The 20,098-nt window shown below is 46.2% G+C and overlaps 1 protein-coding gene across 4 annotated transcripts in view; it reads right to left on the minus strand.

Moving 5' to 3' along the window:
- Positions 1–17,829: 17,829 nt before the first annotated feature.
- Positions 17,830–20,098, minus strand: part of SLC33A2 (solute carrier family 33 member 2) — a 109,662-nt gene continuing 107,393 nt past the window's right edge. For all 4 annotated transcript variants that reach the window (XM_078686438.1, XM_078686439.1, XM_078686436.1 and 1 more), the window contains exon 6: positions 17,830–18,311. In XM_078686438.1, the coding sequence (XP_078542564.1) occupies positions 18,138–18,311 (174 nt within the window). In that variant the 3' untranslated portion in view covers positions 17,830–18,137. The remainder of the gene's footprint in view (positions 18,312–20,098) is intronic.

The raw sequence follows: 20,098 nt of genomic DNA on the forward strand, positions 1-20,098 counted from the left end.
TTTTGTTTACCCGGGAGGGCTCTGTTAGCTAGTTTATTGGACAACGATATAGAGGACACTATCCTCCTAGAGATAGACCTTTTTGGAAGCTGCAGAACCTGTGATCATGGAACCATAATTTATAAACAGATGATCTGACTTTCTCAGGGTTTTTGTTTTGTCTAAATAGAACTTCAGAACCCTCTTGAGGCCTAAAGAATGAAGGGACCTTTCTGGAGGATTTGAAGGATTCGTAAAGAATGTGGGGAGTGTGATAGTCTGATTAATATGAAAATCCGAGACCACTTTAGGTAAGAAACTTGGAGGTGTTCTTAAAACCACTCTGTTTGCATAAAAGACAAGGTAGGGCTCTTTACAACACAACGCCTGGATCTCACTCACTCTGTAAACTGAGGCGATAGCCACTAGAAAAGCGGCCTTCCATGTCAAATGTTGTAGAAAAGCTTTGTGAATAGGTTCATAGGGAGCCTCCATCAGTTTAGTTAGAACAATGTTGAGCTCCCAAGGTGGAGAAGGAGACCTGATTGGTGGTGAACATGTCTTAATCCCTCAAGAAAATCTTTGACCACAGGAATCTTGAAAAAGGAAACCTGAGTTGGTGACTTTCTATATGCTATGATAGCTGCAAGATGGACTTTAATAGAAGAAAATTGAAGACCAGATTTGGTCAAATGCAGTAAATACGGTAAAATCACTTGTTCTTGACCCCGAACGGGATCATGTCCATTGTTCATGCACCATAGGTAAAAACGATTCCACTTGAACGCGTATGATTTTCTGGTGGAAGGTCTATTGGCTTCTATTAGAATGTTCATACATTCCGAAGTCAAATCTAGGTGTTCGTATTGGAAGACTTCAGGAGCCATGCCCTCAATCGTAGTGATGAGAGATTGGGGTGAAACACCTTCCCTCCCTTCTTTGAAAGCAAGTCTGGACGGCATGGCAACCTCTTGCGTGGTACTTCTGATAGTTGAAGAAGGTCCGGGTACCACCACTGACCAGGCCATTCTGGGGCTATCAGAATCATTCTGGTGTTGGACCTGTAGAACTTGTTGATCACTGTGGGAATCAACGGAATCGGTGGAAAGGCGTACAGTAATTTCTGAGACCATTTTTTCAAAAGGGCATTACCTCAAGAGCCTGGTTGGTGAGCCCTGGATTCGAAGACGAGGCATTTTGTGTTTACCGTGTCTGCAAACAGGTTGATGTCTGGTACTTCCCATTTTTGAAAAATGCTTTGAGTTACTTTGTCATTGAGAACCCAGTCATGAGCTTCGACGAAGTTTCAGCTTAGGGTGTCTGCCTGGACATTGAGAGTTCCTGGGAAATGGTTAAATCGTTTGTGAGAACCCATTTCCAGGTGGTCTGAGACTCTAGAGAGAGAGGTCTCGATTGGGTGCCCCCTGCTTGTTCAAATAATGGATAGTTGTGGTATTGTCAGTTTGAACCAGAAGGGCACGAGACTGAAACGAGGGGTACAAAGATTTGAGACCTAGGTTTACAGCTCTCAGCTCTAAGAGGTTGATATGATAACCTTGTTCTGTCTCTGACCAGAGACCCTGAACTTGGAGAGGACCCATGTGAGCAACCCATACTTGGAGTGAGGCATCTGTGACTATCGTCTGGGTAGGAGGGTCCAGGTGAAAAGGAACTCTTTTCATTGAATGGGATCTCTTCATCCACCATCTCTGGAATCCTTGGCCGATTGGGGGAGAATCACATGGTCCTCCCATCGCCCCGATATCTGCATCCACTGGTCCTCCAGAGATTGTTGCAGAGGACGCATGTTTAGCCTGGCATTTGGTACGATGAAGATGCATGATGCCATTGATCCCAGCAGCGACGACACCTGTCTGACTGCGGGACGTTGCGTGCGGAGAAGATTGTGACATTTCTCGCGGATTGAGAATAACCTCTCCTCCGAAAGACACACACTTGGCTTTGCGGTATCCAGGGAGGCACCCAGGTAGTGAATTCTCTGTGTCGGGTTGAAGATCGATTTTTTGTAGTTGACATGAAGTCCCAACCTGTTCAGTAGCTGAAGACAGTGTGAGAGATAACTCTGAAGCAGAGCAGGTGACGAGCTCTTCAGGAGCCAGTCGTCCAGGTAAGGATATATGAATATCCTTTGCTTGCGAAGGAAAGCAGCCACCACTGCCATGCATTTCGAAAACGTTCGGGGGGCTGATTTGAGCCTGAACGGGGGAACCTTGAATTGAAAGTGCTGGAATGCAACTTTAAATCGTAGAAATTTGCAATGCTTCTTGGAAACTGGAACATGAAAGTATGCGTTCTGTAGATCTGTAGAACCCATCCAGTTCCCTTGAGACAGTTGAGGGAAGATTTGGTGCAGCGCCAACATCTGAAACCTCTATATGCGGATGCATTTTTTTTAACAGTCTCAAGTCGAGTATTGGTCCGTATTCTCTGGTAGGACCACTTTTCTGCACCAGAAAATAACGAAAATAAATCCCTTGCTTTCTTTGAGGAACAGGGACCGTTTCTATGGCATCTTTTTGTAGAAGACTGTTCACCTCCGATTGCAACAAGTGGTGGTCTTGGAGACATTTTTCTTGAGGAGGAATTGATGGAGGTGGGGATTTGAATCTGAGTAAATAGCCATTCTGCACAATATTCAGCACCCACTTGTCCTTTGTTAGTTTCTTCCACTCCGCCAGATGTAACATAACACTTCCCCCCACCGGAGTGGTCAACGGGCATGGAGGAAGCCACCCCTCATTGCTTTCTTGGTTGTTTAGGCGCAGTCACCTGTTGTCTTGGAGGTCCTCTTCCTTGTTCAGGCCTTCTCTGGTGGTAGTGAAACCTAGATTGATTTTGATTCTGCGTGGTTCAGTGAGGGGTTTGAACCCTCTCCTGGAAGGAACGTCTGTCATAGGGTTGGAACCTTCGAAAAATTCTTTATGCTTCTCCAAGCCCACAGCTTTTAAAGTGTCCAATTCTGTTTTAATCTTGGACATTTTGTCGTCCGCATGCAAACCGAATAGAGAAGAACCATTGAAGAGAAGGTTTACGATCTTTCTCTGTGCATCCGGTTTTATCCCCATGAGATGAAGCCAGGCTGAACGCCTCAAGCAAATCCCGTGGGAATAGCAGTGAGCAGCCAAATCTGAGGTGTGTGCAGCTGCACTGATAACTTGGTTTGTCACCAAGCCACCTTCCTGCAGGATTTCTTGGAAGTCCTGTTGATCCTCTTTCAGTAGCTTGTCTGTGAACCTTGACAAGGAGTTCCAGAGTGATCTATCATACCGACCCAGCAGGGCAGAAGCGCTAGCCACCTTCATCACTGAGGCAGACGTGTTGCACATTCTTCTGCATAAAGAGTCAAAATTTTTACTGTCCTTCTCCGGAGGGACATTGGAGGAGGATGTAGCCGAGTGTGCCTTTCTGACTGCCACCACAATGTCTGAGTCTGGAGGTGGGTCTGCCCGAAGAAAGAAGGGATCCTGATCTGGGGCCTTTTATTTTTTAGAAATACGCGTGGGAGCTGAGCCCACCGTGGCCGGAGTCAAGAAGGTCTGCATTGCTTGCTCTAACAGACCTGTGACCAAAGGCAGCAGAAGTCTTGCCGAAGATCTATGGTGAAGGGTCTCAAATATGACGGAAGTCGAAACTGGTGGTGCAGACATACTGATATTTAGCTTGCTGGCAACCCTGCAGAGAACCTCATTGAAAGCTCCAATATCATCAATTGGAGAAACCCTGGATGACGGTGTCGTAGATAAAGTAGGCGAGTAATCCCTAAAAGATGACCTCCATCTCCTTTTAGGTGTAGGCGAATAGTGAGATCTTGAGCGCCCTCTTGATCATGAGCGTCGTGCTGCTGGGGATGTCGATCTTCTCAGAGACCTATGTGGAGAGAGTCTCGAGGATGCAGCAGGAGGAGGTCCCACAGAGACTCTGGATGGAAAGAAAGTTCTGGAGAATTCCGAGCCCGGAACTCTGGGTGGGACCTTCCAGTGTCGTATACTTTGAAGCCATCTTGGAGATATCTTAATAGGAGGAGTCTTTTCCCTGGGAACCAGAGATCTCTCTGGCGTAACCTGAATAATGTTAATGCCAGGCGAAGATGAACCTTCCCTCGACATCATACGTACGGTTCTCTACGTCAACCGTGGCTTTTGTACGTCTCCTGAACGTATGGTGCGATCTTTCTGCCTTGACATCGACCGTTGCCTCAACCTCGACCCGGACTGGGCCACCATTGACGTCGACCGATGCTGTAGAGACACACTTGAGGATTCGTGGCTATGCTGCGATACCCTCGACGTCGGTCTCTTCGACGCCGAACATGAAAGAGTTCTCGATGTCGACCGCCTATATGCTTGCTGTGTCTTCGACGTCACACGGTGATCGTGCCCTCGTCGTCGACCGTCTATGGGTCCATGAGTGTTTCCTCATCGTCGATCCTCTTGACGCTGACCTTCGTGAAGGCGGCGGAGATCTCGACGCTGATCGTTGTCTTGTCGTTGACGGATGCTTCGACGTTGACTTAAACCTTTCATGTTTCAGGAGGAGCCAAACTCGCGAGCGTAATGGTCGCCTTTTAGCTCGGCTCCCGCAGCCCTCCGGCCTGATCGTCTATCCTGTATCGTATCCTGTCCGGAGACGACACATTATCGTAGATTTGGAGACGGGACACCTCACTTGCACTTACCGTTTGGCCCGGAGGTTTTGACGTGCAGCGGTTCCGAAGTTGTGCCCTCCGCCAGACCGGGGCCTCCGTGGAACCTAGACCGGGACCTAGCCTGTGGGATCCGACGACTGTCGGCCCCGGTCGAGAGAGTGAACCAATGATGAGAGCCGTTGTGCGAACATCCCGGCGATCCTGATCCGGGCCTGCCCTGGTGGCCGCGAGGCTGAAGTGGGTGAGGTGCACCGGGGACTGATTCTGTGAGGGGGTCCCCCCCGCCGCTGCTGTGTCCGGCGGCTCTGGACCTCTACGCCCGGACTCTGCTTGTTTGGGGCGCCGGTGCTGGCGTAGGCGGAGACCCGTATTGGGCGGACGTCCTTTCTGCACCAAGGCTGCCATTGCTGGGAGCCCCCCGGAGCTCTGTAAAGTCCTACATTTTGGAATTGGTTTTTGAGAGTCGTGGAGGGTGGCGACTGGGCTGACTTCGCGAAATGGCGGCCAACCATCTGGAACTTGTATCGCCTCGTGGCGGCGGGCTTGGGTTGCCTGATTGCGCGGGGGTCTGGTCTGGTGAGCGTGAGCTTACCCTCAGAGATATCCTGGAGGCTCTGCGATCCCTGCGCGCATTCCTGGCCCCCGATGTCCCCGTGAGCCCGCCACGATCTGCCGCCATTTTGAGCAGCCGTTTCTTCTTGCCTCCCTCTTGTTTCAGAGACTCCATTGCCTCGCCCCCCTCGACTGCTGCAAGTGTTGCCGCCGCTGATCGACGATCATTTGGTGTGCCGTTGAATTTGGGGCTCCCTGCTTTTCGAGATTCTGACCTCAGGGACTTGGACATTGTGCCGCGGCCCTGTTCGGCTGTGATACCCGGAAATATTGGTGGACTGCCGCCTGCGCCTGCACCGATGGCTTCGCATTTGTCTATTGCAGAGAACCCCTCGCTTTCCCAAACGGCGAAACTAATCTCCTGCTCTTCATCACCCGTGCTACGCTTGCTGATGCTCATAAACTCTCTACTCGGACTTTTGTTCACTTGCGGACCGATTGACCCCCCTTGTCTACATGGCAGAATTTTTTTTTTTCGATTGTGTGCTGGTCTTGTATTGAATAGCTCACTTTACATTGTCATGTGGTGGGTGGAATTTGTGGTTCGGAAGGGATGGGGGTGATATGCGCGACTCATGGGGATTCTTGCTGTACGACTTCGTGGCACGATTGTTTGTACCCATAGTGCGGTGGGAGGTCCTCTCCTCTGTAAGTTTTATGGCGCTTGAAAGGGTGTCGTCCTGGTCTGTTTTTGCTGCGATTGTTTGGTTGGGCGGAGGGCTGCGGCCGACCGTATTGATTTCTGTTCTCATGCTCCTCCCTTCTGTTTTTTCCATTTATGTTTATGTTTCTTTTTGTCTCGTTCTTCTCTCTTTCTTTCTTGCTATATTTCGGGTTCTGGTTTAGGGCGACAGGCACGCTGTCTGAAGGGTAGGCCATAGCCTTCTACAGGGGTGCAGGGTGGGATGGGTGGGTCGGGATCTATTTGTTGTTTGTTTTATGGTTCTATGGCCCTTTTGTATCTCTTTATAGTAATGCCGCGTCTGTCCTTGCATCCCGTGGTATGTTCGGGGTGGGGTATGTGGCGTCGTCGATCCTCCTCTCCTGGGTTGGTTACTTTTCGTCTCGATTGCTGTACCCTCCTCGTTACGGATGCTCCTGTTTTCTCCTGTACTCTCGCCACGGGACGCCTGTTTCGGCGTGGTCTTCTTTCTTTCGTTTTTGTGTTTTATTTCCTTTTATCATTTTTCCGCTTTGTCCTCCTCTCCTCCCCCTCTTTTCCCCCTCTCCCCCCTTTTCCTCCCCCCCCCCTTTTCCTAGAGGTCACTATGACAGGTTAGTTTTGATGTAATGTTTGTCCGATCCCTCTGTCCTGGCTTGGCTGTGGTTTGGGGGGTGGGCATGTAAAGATGATAATGAACACGTGTCGATTATGTCTAAAATGTCCCTGTCTCCCGGTGTGTACTGTGTTGCCTCTCCTGTATTGCGGCCCCGAGCCCCCTTAGTGTCGCTGAGGATGGTTTTGGGACTTCGGACGCCTCTATATTGAAAGTGAGCCTATCGTATTCCTTATCCCCATATTATAAAATAAACCTTTTTTTGCTCCTGTTTTTTGGCCGTCTGGTTCCTAGGTGTCTTCCTCCCTTTTTTACGATTGTTTTGCCTCTGCTTTTTGCTGATTGAATCTGTACTGTTTGCCTTGGAACCCTTGACCGCTTTACATATTGATGCCGGCCGATTTGGTTGTAGGCCTAGACTTGTATATCCTTTTGATGCTAATAAAGGTTTAAAAAAAAAAACTTTCATGTTCAACACACTTCGAGTCCGAAGTATGCCTCGACGCCGACTTACTTGTCGTCGACGGAGGTTCTCGCCGTTTCGACGCCGATCTGTCCCTCAACGTCGTTGAGTGTCTTGTCATTCTGATGTCGATTTCGACGCAGACAGAGAGAAATCCAGAATCTGCTTTCTTTTGGAAGCTGGAGAAGAAGATCAACATCTTTTCTTCCATTTTTCTTGAGAGGAGGGCTTCTTGGAGGTAGGATTGCTCTCAAGGCCACTTTTAGTATGTCCTTTTCCTCTCTCGTTGAGGCGTGAAGTTTGATCTTCTCTCTGTCATGCAGAGTTCTCTTTGAAAATTGCTGACAGTAGTATCACTTCTCTGTGTTGTGTGAAGATGGCAAACACACATTACATACGGAGTGAGGGTCAGATTTTGCCATTTTCTTCCCACAGGAAGGGCATTTATTAAATAATGCTGGCCTTTCTGACAAAAAAAGTTGGTAAATTGTCCAGAAAAGATAGAAAATGAATACCAGCAGTACAAAATGTCAAATAAAGTTGAAATAAACCAATTTCTGACAAGATATAGCCAAAAACTGACAAGCTAAAGCTCCAGGATCCTCACAGAAGGAGCAGGAAAAAAGAACTGACCTGTCACCTGTAGCGCATGATGGGAGCAGGGGGCTCCTGGAGGTCTTAAAGGCAATGTCCAGGTTCTTGTCATCCTTAAAGGCAGGGTGCCAGGTTTTTGATACTGTGATGTTTTCTCTTTTATGCAGCCTATGAGCTAATTGCCTGCAATTACTAGCCTTTTTTTCTGAAAATAATGGACTGTGTTGGAACACTATTACAGTATATGTTCTCTGTTGCAGTGTTTACATGAGAGATTATTTTCTCTTTCTAAAAAACCCATGTGATTTTGGCATATTAGCCTATTTGAAGTACATTAGGCTGCATATTTATGTATGTATACATGTTTATATGTATGTTTTGGAAGTACTCTGTACTTGTTTGTCTAAAGATACACATATATATGTATTTTTATATATGCTCTGGGGTCCCGCATGTGGGAGGGGATTATTCAGTGCTTATGACTATTGATGAGTATCCCCTGGAAGAGAAGTGATGTTATTGACTATTTACACGCCAAATATAGACCAGTTGGCATTCCTTTCCGGGTTGGCCCAGTCTTGACACTTATAGTACCTTATTGGAGGATTGTTGAGGTGGACTCTAATTTAGTGGTGAACGTAGACCTGGATAGATCACTGGGATGTTTTTTCTTGTAGGCAGCCCATGAGCTAATTGCCTGCAATTACTAGCCTTTTTTTCTGAAAATAATGGGCTGTGATGGAACACTATTACACTGTATGTTCTCTGTTGCAGTGTTTATATGAGAGATTATTTTCTCTTTCTAAAAAACCCATGTGATTTTGGCATATTAGCCTATTTGAAGTACATTAGGCTGCATATTTATGTATGTATACATGTTTATATGTATGTTTTGGAAGTACTCTGTACTTGTTTGTCTAAAGATGCACATATATATGTATTTTTATATATGCTCTGGGGTCCCGCACGTGGGAGGGGATTATTCAGTGCTTATGACTATTGATTAGTATCCCCTGGAAGAGAAGTGATGTTATTCACTATTTACACGCCAATTGTTGACCAGTTGGCGTTCCTTTCCGGGTTGGCCCGATCATGATCTAAGCATGGTATAATTTGAACCATTTTTAATTGGGACTACTTGCAGCAGCAGAATAAATTTATTAAAGCCAGCAAGTGGTTCCACATTTTAACAGCGGTGGCCAGTTTTTTCGCGTTCTGGCTATTGCAGGGGTTTTAGGTGCACACACTCACTTGTTACCTTTAGACATAGATGAGTGGTTGATTAGTTTGTTTACATACACAGCACTTTACATAAGTTGGTAAATTTCATTTCCATAATTATTTGGTGTTTTTCTCTGTTTGTTTTGTTACGACAAGGAGAGAGCGACCGATGATGAGAAGTGGGTAAACTGGCAATTTCAGGCCAGGAACCCCCTCGGGTGTTTCTACTGTGAGGCGCTCTCTCTGTGTCTTCACATTTTTTCGCACCTCTGTTCCACTTGTGGGAAGTAGATATGACCGTAGTACATTTTGTAACATACACACCACGGCCTGTAGATTAGTGTTAAGTACACACTACTTGAGTGAGCGTATGATCCTTTGTGCAACTCGACCCCAGGTCTTGATTTATTGGTGTTTGTTGGCGGAGGCATTTATTGTTGGACACTGATTGAGTGGGGGGCTGCCTCCTCCTTCTTAGTGCCTCTCCCCCTCAAGCTCCTTTTGTTGGTTATAGTTGATTGGGTTTACACCTGTCAGGCACTGTATAGCAGAATGGGGGGAGCCGAATACTTGGCTGATTATTCTCCTATCTTACGTACCTTTCAATGGTCCTTCGCTAGAACCATAGTCCCTTACTGGCGCCTAGACCCGGAGATGGGGGAAGATCATGCCTTTCGATTTTTATTTGGGTGAACATGTCACAAATTTCTGGCTGGACAATACAGGCTCGGCTTCATTGATGGGTGTTGAATGGGAAGCGATGAACTTGGTGATTAAGAGCTATTGCATTTCTAATAGGGCGGACGTACTATCCCAACTGCGATCCAATGTTCATCATCAGGGTTGGTGGTTGATGGTCTTCCGTGAGAGTTGGAGGGGACACCGGATGGGAGGAGCAGAGTACTTGAGGAAAGGGGGCAAATTATTTGGGTTGGTTGAACGCCTACAGTGTTTTGATTATAAAGCATATGATGCAGGGGCTCACGCTGACAGGGATATGTCAGAGAGGATGCTGGCTTGGCTTTTTTGGGATGAGGTCCGGGGGCATACCATCCTCCAAGTGTGTGACTCCTCAAGGCATGACATTTTCACACAGGAAAAGATTAATGAGGTGTTTTACAGCCATCATAGCGAGTTGTAATCGGCAGAATCCAGGTGTAGGGATGCAGACATGCCAAGTTACATCACAAAATCCTCGCCGATATTGCTTAGTGCTGAGGTGGCAGACCAGTTATGGGCAGATATTACCGAGCAGGAAGTCCGGGCTGAAATTAAAGACATAGCCAGGGGGAAGGTACCCCGCCTAGATGGCTCCCTATAGAATTATATGCAGCGTTTGCTTTGGTCCTCGGTTCCAAACTCGTGGCCCCTTTCAATGACTCTCGTCGGCGGGGTCTGCTTCCTCCTCCTATGCCCGAGGCAGCTGTCAGGTCGCTTCCCAAGAAAAATAAGGACTGCTCTTCCTTGATTCCTACCACCAGCTTTCAATGCTTAACTCTGACTATAAAATCCTGAGCAAGGTGTTGGCGGCCCGTTTGTTTCCCCATATGTGCTCCCTTTTTCATGTTGATCAGTAGGGCTTTATCCCCACACGTAGCACTATGTCCAATATTCGTCAACTGATTCTTGTTTTGGATCAACATGAGAGTCTGCCGTAGCGGGCTTTGGTCATCTCGGTGGACATCAGGAAAAGTTTTCACTCACTGTGATGGGAGTTCTTATCCACCACCTTGTTTGGGTTTTTCTTTTTGCCTGATGGATGAAGCTCCTCCATACTGGCCCGCTGACTAGGACCCACACCGGCTCTCTGATATCAGAAGCTTGTGCAGTGGAACAGGGCACTCAACAGGCCTGTCCCCTATCCTCCTTATTATTTTCCCTTGCGAAGGAGCCGTTTGCGCGAATGGTTAGTTTAGGCCACAATTACAATGGTTTGTGCCTTGGTGACGAATATACTTTACTTTCGTTGTATGCAGATGATAAGTTTCTCTATTTCAAAGAGGGGGGATGATGATATACAGAGGGCGTTGATGGCGTTTGGCAACTAGATGGGGCTTGAGGTTAAATGGTAAAACTTCATCCGGCCGAACACGGAGAGGACTGACAGGTTGATAGCTCTTTCTCAAGTCTGTGGGCGGTGGTACATGGCTGTTCGCAGTTGGTGGAGCGATTTGTTGGTTAATTCCAATAATGGCTGAGACTCCTCCATACTCACCAGTTATGTGACTTCCAGTGGTTGGTGTTAACCTCGTAGAGGGACAAGTGTTGTTCAGCCACATGAGATCAAGCATCAACAGGTCTGTGACGCCCTTAGATGTAAGCGGCTGCATGCGCGTTACATTGAACAGATCAATGTGGCTACCCTTTGCCAACAGATGCAGGTAACCTGCTGAACCCCGTTCGTGATAGAGATTGCAATAATTTCCAGTGAACGAGTAATTCCCAGTAAGTGGCGGTTATAAGCATGCATTGTTTAAGTCCCTGTCCATTGTACACACCACCCGTAGCTACTACTTATTGGATGGTTTAGTGAGGTTCTGGGATCAACTCAGCTGGGATTAGCAACTGCTCTGGTGGAGTGCCAAGAAGACTATCAAACTTGAAAGGAAGAGGAAGTACAAGTCGTAAGAAGGCTCCCGTAGGTAAACCTGTGGAAGGATCATTGAGGGTGGAGTGGTCCAAGTGACAGACAGTGGTAGCCTGAACCCTTGGGTGTCTCCCAGATGGAACCCCAGGCACAGGACCTGGCCCGCACCTTATGTGTCCTAGCAGGTGGAGTGGTCTGCTGGGCACTTGAGTGAGGACTGGGCTCCTCTACTTGGGAGGACACAGCCAAAATGTGAAGGACTGGGCGGATGACATTCCGGACCCTCTGGTAGAGGCAAGAGACAGCCCTCCTAAGAGGGAACCTATTCTCACCAGGCATGCACCTGTAGGTACCCGAATTGCAGTGCCACCTTAGGCTGGGACTACGGTGAAAGCACTTATAACTGATCACACTCATGTCCGATCCAAGCCTGCTCTGGCTTTGATTGACTGAGGAGTAGGTTGTCTTAAGTGGCATGGCAGCCTGGATGCGAACAAGCTGGACCAAGAGGGATCTCTTGGAGGAGATGCCGTGCCCCCTCAAAGCCAGTGTGAACTGCTTTGCTAGGTGGAAGGAGATGCTAGCCCCAGCCGCTCAAGCTTCCATGTGTGTACCGGAAGCAGGTGAGCTGCTTTAACGCTGTGGCTCTTCTCCCCTCTGTGTCTCCAAACAGGGCAAGTGAGACACCCAGCCTGCTGGCATCGCTCGCGGCTTATGCCTCAGATGAGAGATTCTCGATGTGTAGAGGTCGTGCTCTGGCTCCCACCCGTCCAGCTGGGTGGTGGATGGCTCATGTGCAGGCGGGGTAAGCCTCTCTTGTTGCCAGGTACCTGGGTAACTGGTCCTATGTGGCTAGTGTTGGGTTTAAAGACTCGCATGGCCCTGTCCAGGATGGCCGGCGATGGAGCTTGTTACCTCTTCTGCCATGGGAGCCTCCCGCTCGCCTGCCTGCTGTGGTGGTGGGGCTCCTGGGCTGAGAGCGCGGAAGCGCTTTTTCACATTTTGTAGGCCGGCTTCCAGGCTCAGGCACCATGGAGGTGGAATGCACCAATATTAGTCTCCCTTAGAGGTGGACTGGGGTGATAGTTTCTATCAAGAGAATGGTGGCTGCAGACTGTGTGGACTTTAGTGCCCTTCCGGAGTGTGGAGTGAAGACTGGACCCAAAGTGAAGGCCCAGGCAGATCCCGGGGCAGGGTGGCATCCGACCGGGAAGAGTAGTCTGGGGATCGTGATGGCTGAACAGCTCCTGTAATCCCCATTGAGAAAGATGGGTGAAGCCATGACTTTCAGGTGGGAAGTCCAGTCCCAACAGACCAGGGCTACAGGCACCAAGCAGGGCCACGTTCTCTGAGTCTGAGGCTCCTGCAGGCAGAACAGCTTTTGTAATCACCCCACTGGAGGCTGAGTTCCTGCAGGCAGGTGCTGCTAGCTTGAAGGCAGAGCCTCGCACCAGGTCGCGACACACCCGTATGTCTTTGCCAGGTTTCAAGATGTCCACTCGTTAGCTTGTCAGCTTCGTGTGGGCAAAATCCAAGACCGATTCAGCCAAGGAACGAATATGAGTGTGCCACTCAGTGACCCATGTCGCCAGTTTAACCTTCTTAATATGAATTATGCCCAGGTCTACAAGGTGAGCACTTTTAGACAATGGAAATCGGCAAATGGCCAATGTGTGCATTTGTGTGCGCACACACACGTTAACTGTAATGATTCCCACAGCATCCCACAAAATACTTATCTATTAACTGCATGACAAGCTTCATATTTTCAGCCGAATTATCTTTCGGATCAGTTAGGTACAGCTTTAGTCTGAATATGCTCCTTTCTTTCAAAGGTTTATGGTCTGGCACCATGGTCTTCTTGCCCCATTTATCCTGCCTCTTTCTTCCTACCAACTCCTCAATCCCACCCCCCACTATCCCTTCCCTCTCCCACCACCTTCCAGGTTCCACAAATGTTGTTTTTTTGGTAATGAGAATATTTCAGAAGTGACAATTTGTAAGGAGTGCCCTAGATATATCTTTTTGTTTTTTAATTTACTTTAAATACATGCTCAAAACCCTTATTAAAAATTAATAAAATGAATGGTAGCTGTGGTACAAACCCAGTAACCAACGTGAAATCAGTGCTTTTTTTTTAATCAGTGGTCACAATAAGTGATTCCAATAGTCACATCTGGCTCTTTATACTTACCTTTTTCTCTGTAGGCGTCTACTTCATTGTAATAAGTCACTGCAGGGTCCAAAGACCTGCCACCATCATTTCATTTTAAACCCCTCAGAAATAAAGGTCTAAAAAGTGCAATGCTTGTCTGCGAATGTTGAATGAGAGTATTATATTAGCCATACAGTGTTTCACAAACTGTGGTTCGTAACCAGCTGGAGGGTCACAAGCCAATTTTTGATGAGTTACGAATGTTCAAGCTTTACATAAGAATGCCTTTAAATTCTGTATTTGTCTTGCCCCATTTGCTCCACTTCAAAGACAAAGGTCAAATGTCAGGCTATGTCTTTTGAGAAATTGCTGCTTATTTCTTTGACATGAGGATTGGTGTTTACAAATTCCTCACTCTGCAGTCTGAGGAAAAAAAGTAAAGTGAATTATGTGACAATCTTGCTGGAGTACAGGGAGTGTGAAAGGAAAGGCTGTAGGATGTATGTTTTATTGTAACGCACAACAAAATGTAAGTACTTGTAAAAAACTCTTTACATTCAGCAGTTAGGAAAGCAAAAATAAAGCACATTTTTGGTAATTCTGAAGTGTGAGGCAAATAAAGATTTTAACAGGATCAAAATGAAATGAATGAATGAAATGAATTTGTACTTGTAAAGCGCACTGCTGCCCCCCCAGCAATGGGGCGTCCTGGTGCTGTACTCATACCGCTGTGGAACCCTTCCTGGCTTTACCCTATGAAATGTCCACTCCTGGGCACCCCCAAGGTGAAGCCAGGCATCCAAGCGCTGTTAGGGCTGTTTTGGAGATTAAGCAAGCTATTGACCAGAGTTGCAGAGTGGGACCCATGATTAGAATAGGCACCGAGGCGAGAATTATCAGGTCCGAGGAAATTGAGCCCAAGACCCATCGAGGCAGGAATTGAACCCTGGTCCCGGGCCAGACCTCTGCATCAGGGTCTGCCGCTCTAACCGGTGAGCCACACTTCTACACAAAAAAATCAAGTCACTTTAATTGGTGATGCACAAATGATAAATATTCACTGAAAATCGATTTCCCACTTTATCATTTGTGTGCAATATAGTTTTATCAGTTAAACTGTGTGTGTGTGTGTGTGCAAATGTAGAGGCCATTTCAATGGAAAATATGCTGTCTGTAAATGACAGTGCACTCCCACATGATATATTACATTAAAGCATCTCTCGCCTCATTTCCATTAAGCCAGGTGGGTCGTAAAAGTGTGCTATCCTAATTATCGGGCGTGGTTCTGAAAGGTTTAGGAAGCACAAACTAGAAAGTTGTATTTGTTTCTATTTTCCGACCATTTATGCTTGGTTCCTGGATACTCTGAATTGCTGAGTTACTCCCTGACTAATTTACTGGTGACCAAGGCACTGGTACCAAAATGATGAGGTCACTTGCCAAGACGCGTGTCGTTTACTCCAAGGTCTCTTGCACAGTGAGGAGCCACCAATGCCACTAATGTGTTACCAGAGAGCTTGAATGAATGGAGACCTGGAGGGTAGCTCAACAAGTACATGGTCCAGTGGTACTGTCTGTGCCAGAGGCAGACAAGGATGCACATTGTGCCTCTTAGACGCCTTCTTTTGAAGATGTCTACTGGGTATGGCGTGAGCCCACGAGGGTCTAGTGACTTTAGGAAGTTAGATCTCAACCTCCAGTTTTTGTCTTTCGGTTGAGCACTCTGGGATTTGTGAACCTGTTTAGCTCATTGTCCATAAATCTGCTGTCATTGTAAGGTGCATTATCTGGGTGCCCATTTGGCAATGTCTGCAATGGGACATGTTTCACAAATGTTTGACTCTGCACACTGTGGACAATAGGGACATGTCTCACAAAAGCTTGACTCTGCACACTGGGCAATGGGGCATGTCCCACAAATGCTCGACTCTGCACATTGCTGGCAATGGCACATCTCACAAATTCTTTACTCAACACCCTGTGGGCAATGGCACATGTCTCACAAAAGCTTAACTCTGCACACTGGGCAATGGGGCATGTCCCACAAATGCTTGACTCTACACATTGCTGGCAATGGCACATGTCTCACAAAAGCTTGACTCTGCACACTGGGCAATGGGGCATGTCCCACAAATGCTTGACTCTACACATTGCTGGCAATGGCACATGTCTCACAAAAGCTTGACTCTGAACACTGGGCAATGGGGCATGTCCCACAAATGCTTGACTCTACACATTGCTGGCAATGGCACATGTCTCACAAAAGCTTGACTCTGCACACTGGGCAATGGGGCATGTCCCACAAATGCTTGACTCTACACATTGCTGGCAATGGCACATGTCTCACAAAAGCTTGACTCTGCACACTGGGCAATGGGGCATGTCCCACAAATGCTTGACTCTACACATTGCTGGCAATGGCACATGTCTCACAAAAGCTTGACTCTGAACACCGGGCAATGGGACGTCTCACAAATGCTTGACTCTGCACACTGTGTACAATGGGACATGTATCACAATTTTTGTGACTCTATGTATACTTGCTGGGTGGCCATTACAGCTGCATTTGCTTACGTTTTGAGTGAAACCACACATAATACACTCAAAACATGTACTCCCGACATCCTTTCACAACTTAAACTATACACAGCTACTGGTAAGTTTATCGGCTTGCCTAAAATATTAGCTTGTCCAAACTTTACCATGAACTGGAAAAATGCTAGTCCCCCATCTATCACAAAATCTCAAACAACCACTATCCAATGCCTTGAGGCTAAAAGTTAGATATCGCATAAAGAAGAACATGCTGGCCTGAGGAAATAATGTATCACTCCTAGCTGCAACATAATGCTGCAAATTCTGAAGGCATACAACAAAGTCGATGCAGCCCACCCTGACAGTTTATGCTTGCCTTCCTGCTGACTTTCATTTGTTTCCTCTGCATAATTATGCTATTGTTTTGAGTGTCATTTATAGTCATCAATCAAAGTAGGGAGTGAATTGTTCTTGCCACTTATTCCACTAGACAACACACAGGGGTTCACATCTGTAATAGATATAGATTGTTTTCAGCTGAGCGACTTGAGATGAGGACTAATGGGGTAACAATAGGGGTAGGGAGGGGCTTAAATTAGTATATCACTGTTTTGTTGGGGAGGTTGCATCATGTTACCAGAAAAAATGGCCTGTAAACATGCGACAGTGGGACCTACTGTATTATTAAGCGGAGGACAATTGGAAGATTTGTTGTACTATTACAGTGTCATTTGTATTACAAATGCTGTCCCGCTCTGTGATACTATTGCCATACCGATAAAAATATAGTAAAAAAAAGAGCTTAAAATCAAATCTTGTTTTATTAAGAAAAATAAAGGTTTGCACTCTAAAAAAAACACTTTTTTATTCAAAATGGAAAACGTGAAAGCAAAAGAAGCATAGAGCAATGCTAATAAATAGTAAATACCTAGGGCACAAGTTCCAAATCCTCTAATGCCTTAGAAAGTGAGCGTTGACAAAGCCAATAGGTCTCGCCTTTGGGATCTATATGTTCTGCCAATGCCTTCCGCCGATGCTCTACAGCGGCTGACTTTTTCCCGACACTGTGCAGCATTATCAAAAAACAAAGGCATCATGGGGTGATTGCTACTGGCAGTCGTATCATTGCACTGGTTTGAGCATGCATGATGTCATACGCTGGTACCATTTGCTTTAGTTTTTTATTTATTGCTCCTAAATGGCAGACACCAATTGGATTGGTAATTTGGATTTATTTGCGCAAAAGTGCAAATTTACAAACAAAGAATGCAGGGTGGGGTAATGGAGGAGCAAATGGGGGAACAAGTGGGGCGAGGAGTTGAAAAGAATTATACGATGAAGAGGACTGGCCTGGTTCTTTCTAGCGTGTAAGCTTCACTGACTGACTGTGTGGTAATGCACCCACTTTACACCCTTGGTTGTTCTCCACAGCTACCCCTTGAGAGCTTTGGTTATCAGGGACCACTACAACTAACCGTAAGGGTTGCCAGGACTCAGTGCATGGGGTGCCTCACCAACTGGTGTACACCATGTACTGAGCCAGCCTCCTGCAGTATGTGTAACAGAAGGGCTCTGTAGAAACGCACACTTCTATGATGATATTGTGGGCAGTCTTGTGCAAATGAACTAGTTAATATTCTGTACTTCAACAATGTGTCATTTCCTCGTTTTGTTAAAAACATTATTATGTTAGTATAGTGGCGTGTGCCTAGTAAATAGAGGCAGACCGACACAATGACACTCAATTAGAGTTAGTTTTTCAGATTAACCAATCAGGTACAACATTTTATTACAATCAAAGACAACCACCTACGTTTCCAGGGAATCTCCTGCGGGTGATATTCTCATCACGCCGTGCTTCATGCACTGTTCAAGTACGTATGCGGGATGGTGTGTGGTAGACAGCAGTCACCGCCTCCATATACGAAAGGTCAAATAGAGCTATCCAGAGCACAGCTCTACGATGGACACAGGATCCGTGCACTGCACTGGGAAGCCAAGACCACTGATGACCAGGATATAAAAAACATGTCTTATTTCACGCGTGGTCAGCTTAAAGTAACAGGAGCTTTACGGATATGAATGACAGTCAGACCAGACAGCAGAAGGAAAAGGAAATAGCTGGGAACAAAACCAACAGCATCCACGAGTCCACCAGCAAAGGCGCTGAAGGTAAGTTTGCCCAACACTTCCACTGTGGCAAGAAAGCTGTAGTGAGTGGCCTGCAAGAGAAAACATAGGTCTTGAGTGCTCTTTCACTGTGATGTGTCACATATATTTCAAGTTCCGATCTTTTTACTGCCCTGCCCTTGGCATTCTTCAAGTTGATCCTTGTTCTCTATGAGAACTAACATGCATGTGCCATTTTTTCTGCTGATGTAAACACTTCTGCATGTTCCTCAATTACAAAACTAACATATTTGTTCATCATGATCAATACTTTCCCTCCAGTCCCATCCCTCCTTAAATCTGCTAGCTGCATCCTGATCCCTTTCTGCCACTGCTGATTTCGTTTTCCACAGGATCTGTAACCTATATGAAAAGGAAAATGCTACTTAACAGTATGCAACTGTTCTTGGCATGTAGAGCTGCAGATTTCTACACTTTGCATTAGATCGCCATCTGGTGTTGGGCTCGGATGATTGCATGTTGTTGACGTCTTGGAAGAAGTCTTTGTAGTCACGAAATAGGTGACTCCTCCCTTGGACGATAGTGCGCATGGGCATCGGCTCCATCCTTAGATTGTTTTTTGCCATGATGGGAAATGATGGAGTTAGTAGAAAGAAAGAAGGGATGTCCATGCGTGTATATCTAATTAAGATATAAACTGGAACAGATACAGGTCCCGGGGAGGCGAGAGGGCGTGTACAACTCTGCAATCTCTACATGCCAAGAATAGATGCATACTGGTAAGTAGCATTTTCCGTTCGAGGCATATGAGCTGCAGATTGTACACTTAGCATCGATTGTGCAGCAGTGTCTCCCCTAGCGGTGGTCACCTGTATCTGTTGCAGTAGTTTGAAAGAGAGTTTTAAGGACAGCTTGGCCTACTGCAGCTTGCTGCTTTGCTTGCACATTAACACAATAGTGTTTAGTGAAGGTGGGTGTTGTAGACCATGTTGCTGCCTTGCAGATGTCTTCTAAAGGAATGTTTCCTAAGAAAGCCATGGAGGCTCCTAGTTTGCATGTGGAGTGTGCTCTAGGAGGAACTGTTAATGTGAGTTTTGCTTTGTGATAGCATATTTGTATACATTTAACAATTCACCTTGCAATTCCTGATTTGGAAATGGGATTGCCGTTATGTGGTGGAGAGAAGGCTACAAATAGTTGCTTTGTCTTACGAAAGGACTTGGTCCTATCTATGTAATGAAGAAGAGCTCTTTTGACATCTAGTGTGTGTAAAGCTCTTTCTGCTACTGAGTCTGGGTTTTGAAAAAACACTGGTAACTCAACAGATTGATTTAAATGAAAATGAGTAATTACTTTAGGAAGGAATTTAAGATTAGTTCTTAGAACCACTTTGTTACGGTGTAATTGTAAGAAAGGGTCTTGTATAGTGAAAGCTTGAATCTCACTAACTCTACTAAGAGAGGTTATAGCAACAAGGAAAGCTGTTTTCCATGTGAGAAATTGTAGTTCACATTTGTGTAAAGGCTCAAAAGGGGGTCCCATGAGCCTGGTAAGAACAATGTTTAGGTTCCACACTGGAGAGGGTGGTAGCCTAGGAGGAATAATTCTTTTTAGTCCTTCCATAAAAGCTTTTATTGCTGGTACTCTAAATAACAACATATGTTGTCTGTTTTGTAGATATGCAGCAATAGCTGCCAGATGTAAACGTATAGATACATTACATCTTTGTAAATGGAGAAGGTAACGGATAATATTTTGGATGGATGCATCTAAAGGATCAGTTTGATTATTATTGCAGTGAATGGCAAATCTTTTCCATTTAGCAGCATAAGCTCTAGTAGTAGGTCTTCTGGCTTCTTTAATGATATTCATACAGTCT

Source organism: Lissotriton helveticus, chromosome 4_1 (genome assembly GCF_964261635.1).
Source record: "Lissotriton helveticus chromosome 4_1, aLisHel1.1, whole genome shotgun sequence".
NCBI lineage: Eukaryota > Metazoa > Chordata > Amphibia > Caudata > Salamandridae > Lissotriton > Lissotriton helveticus.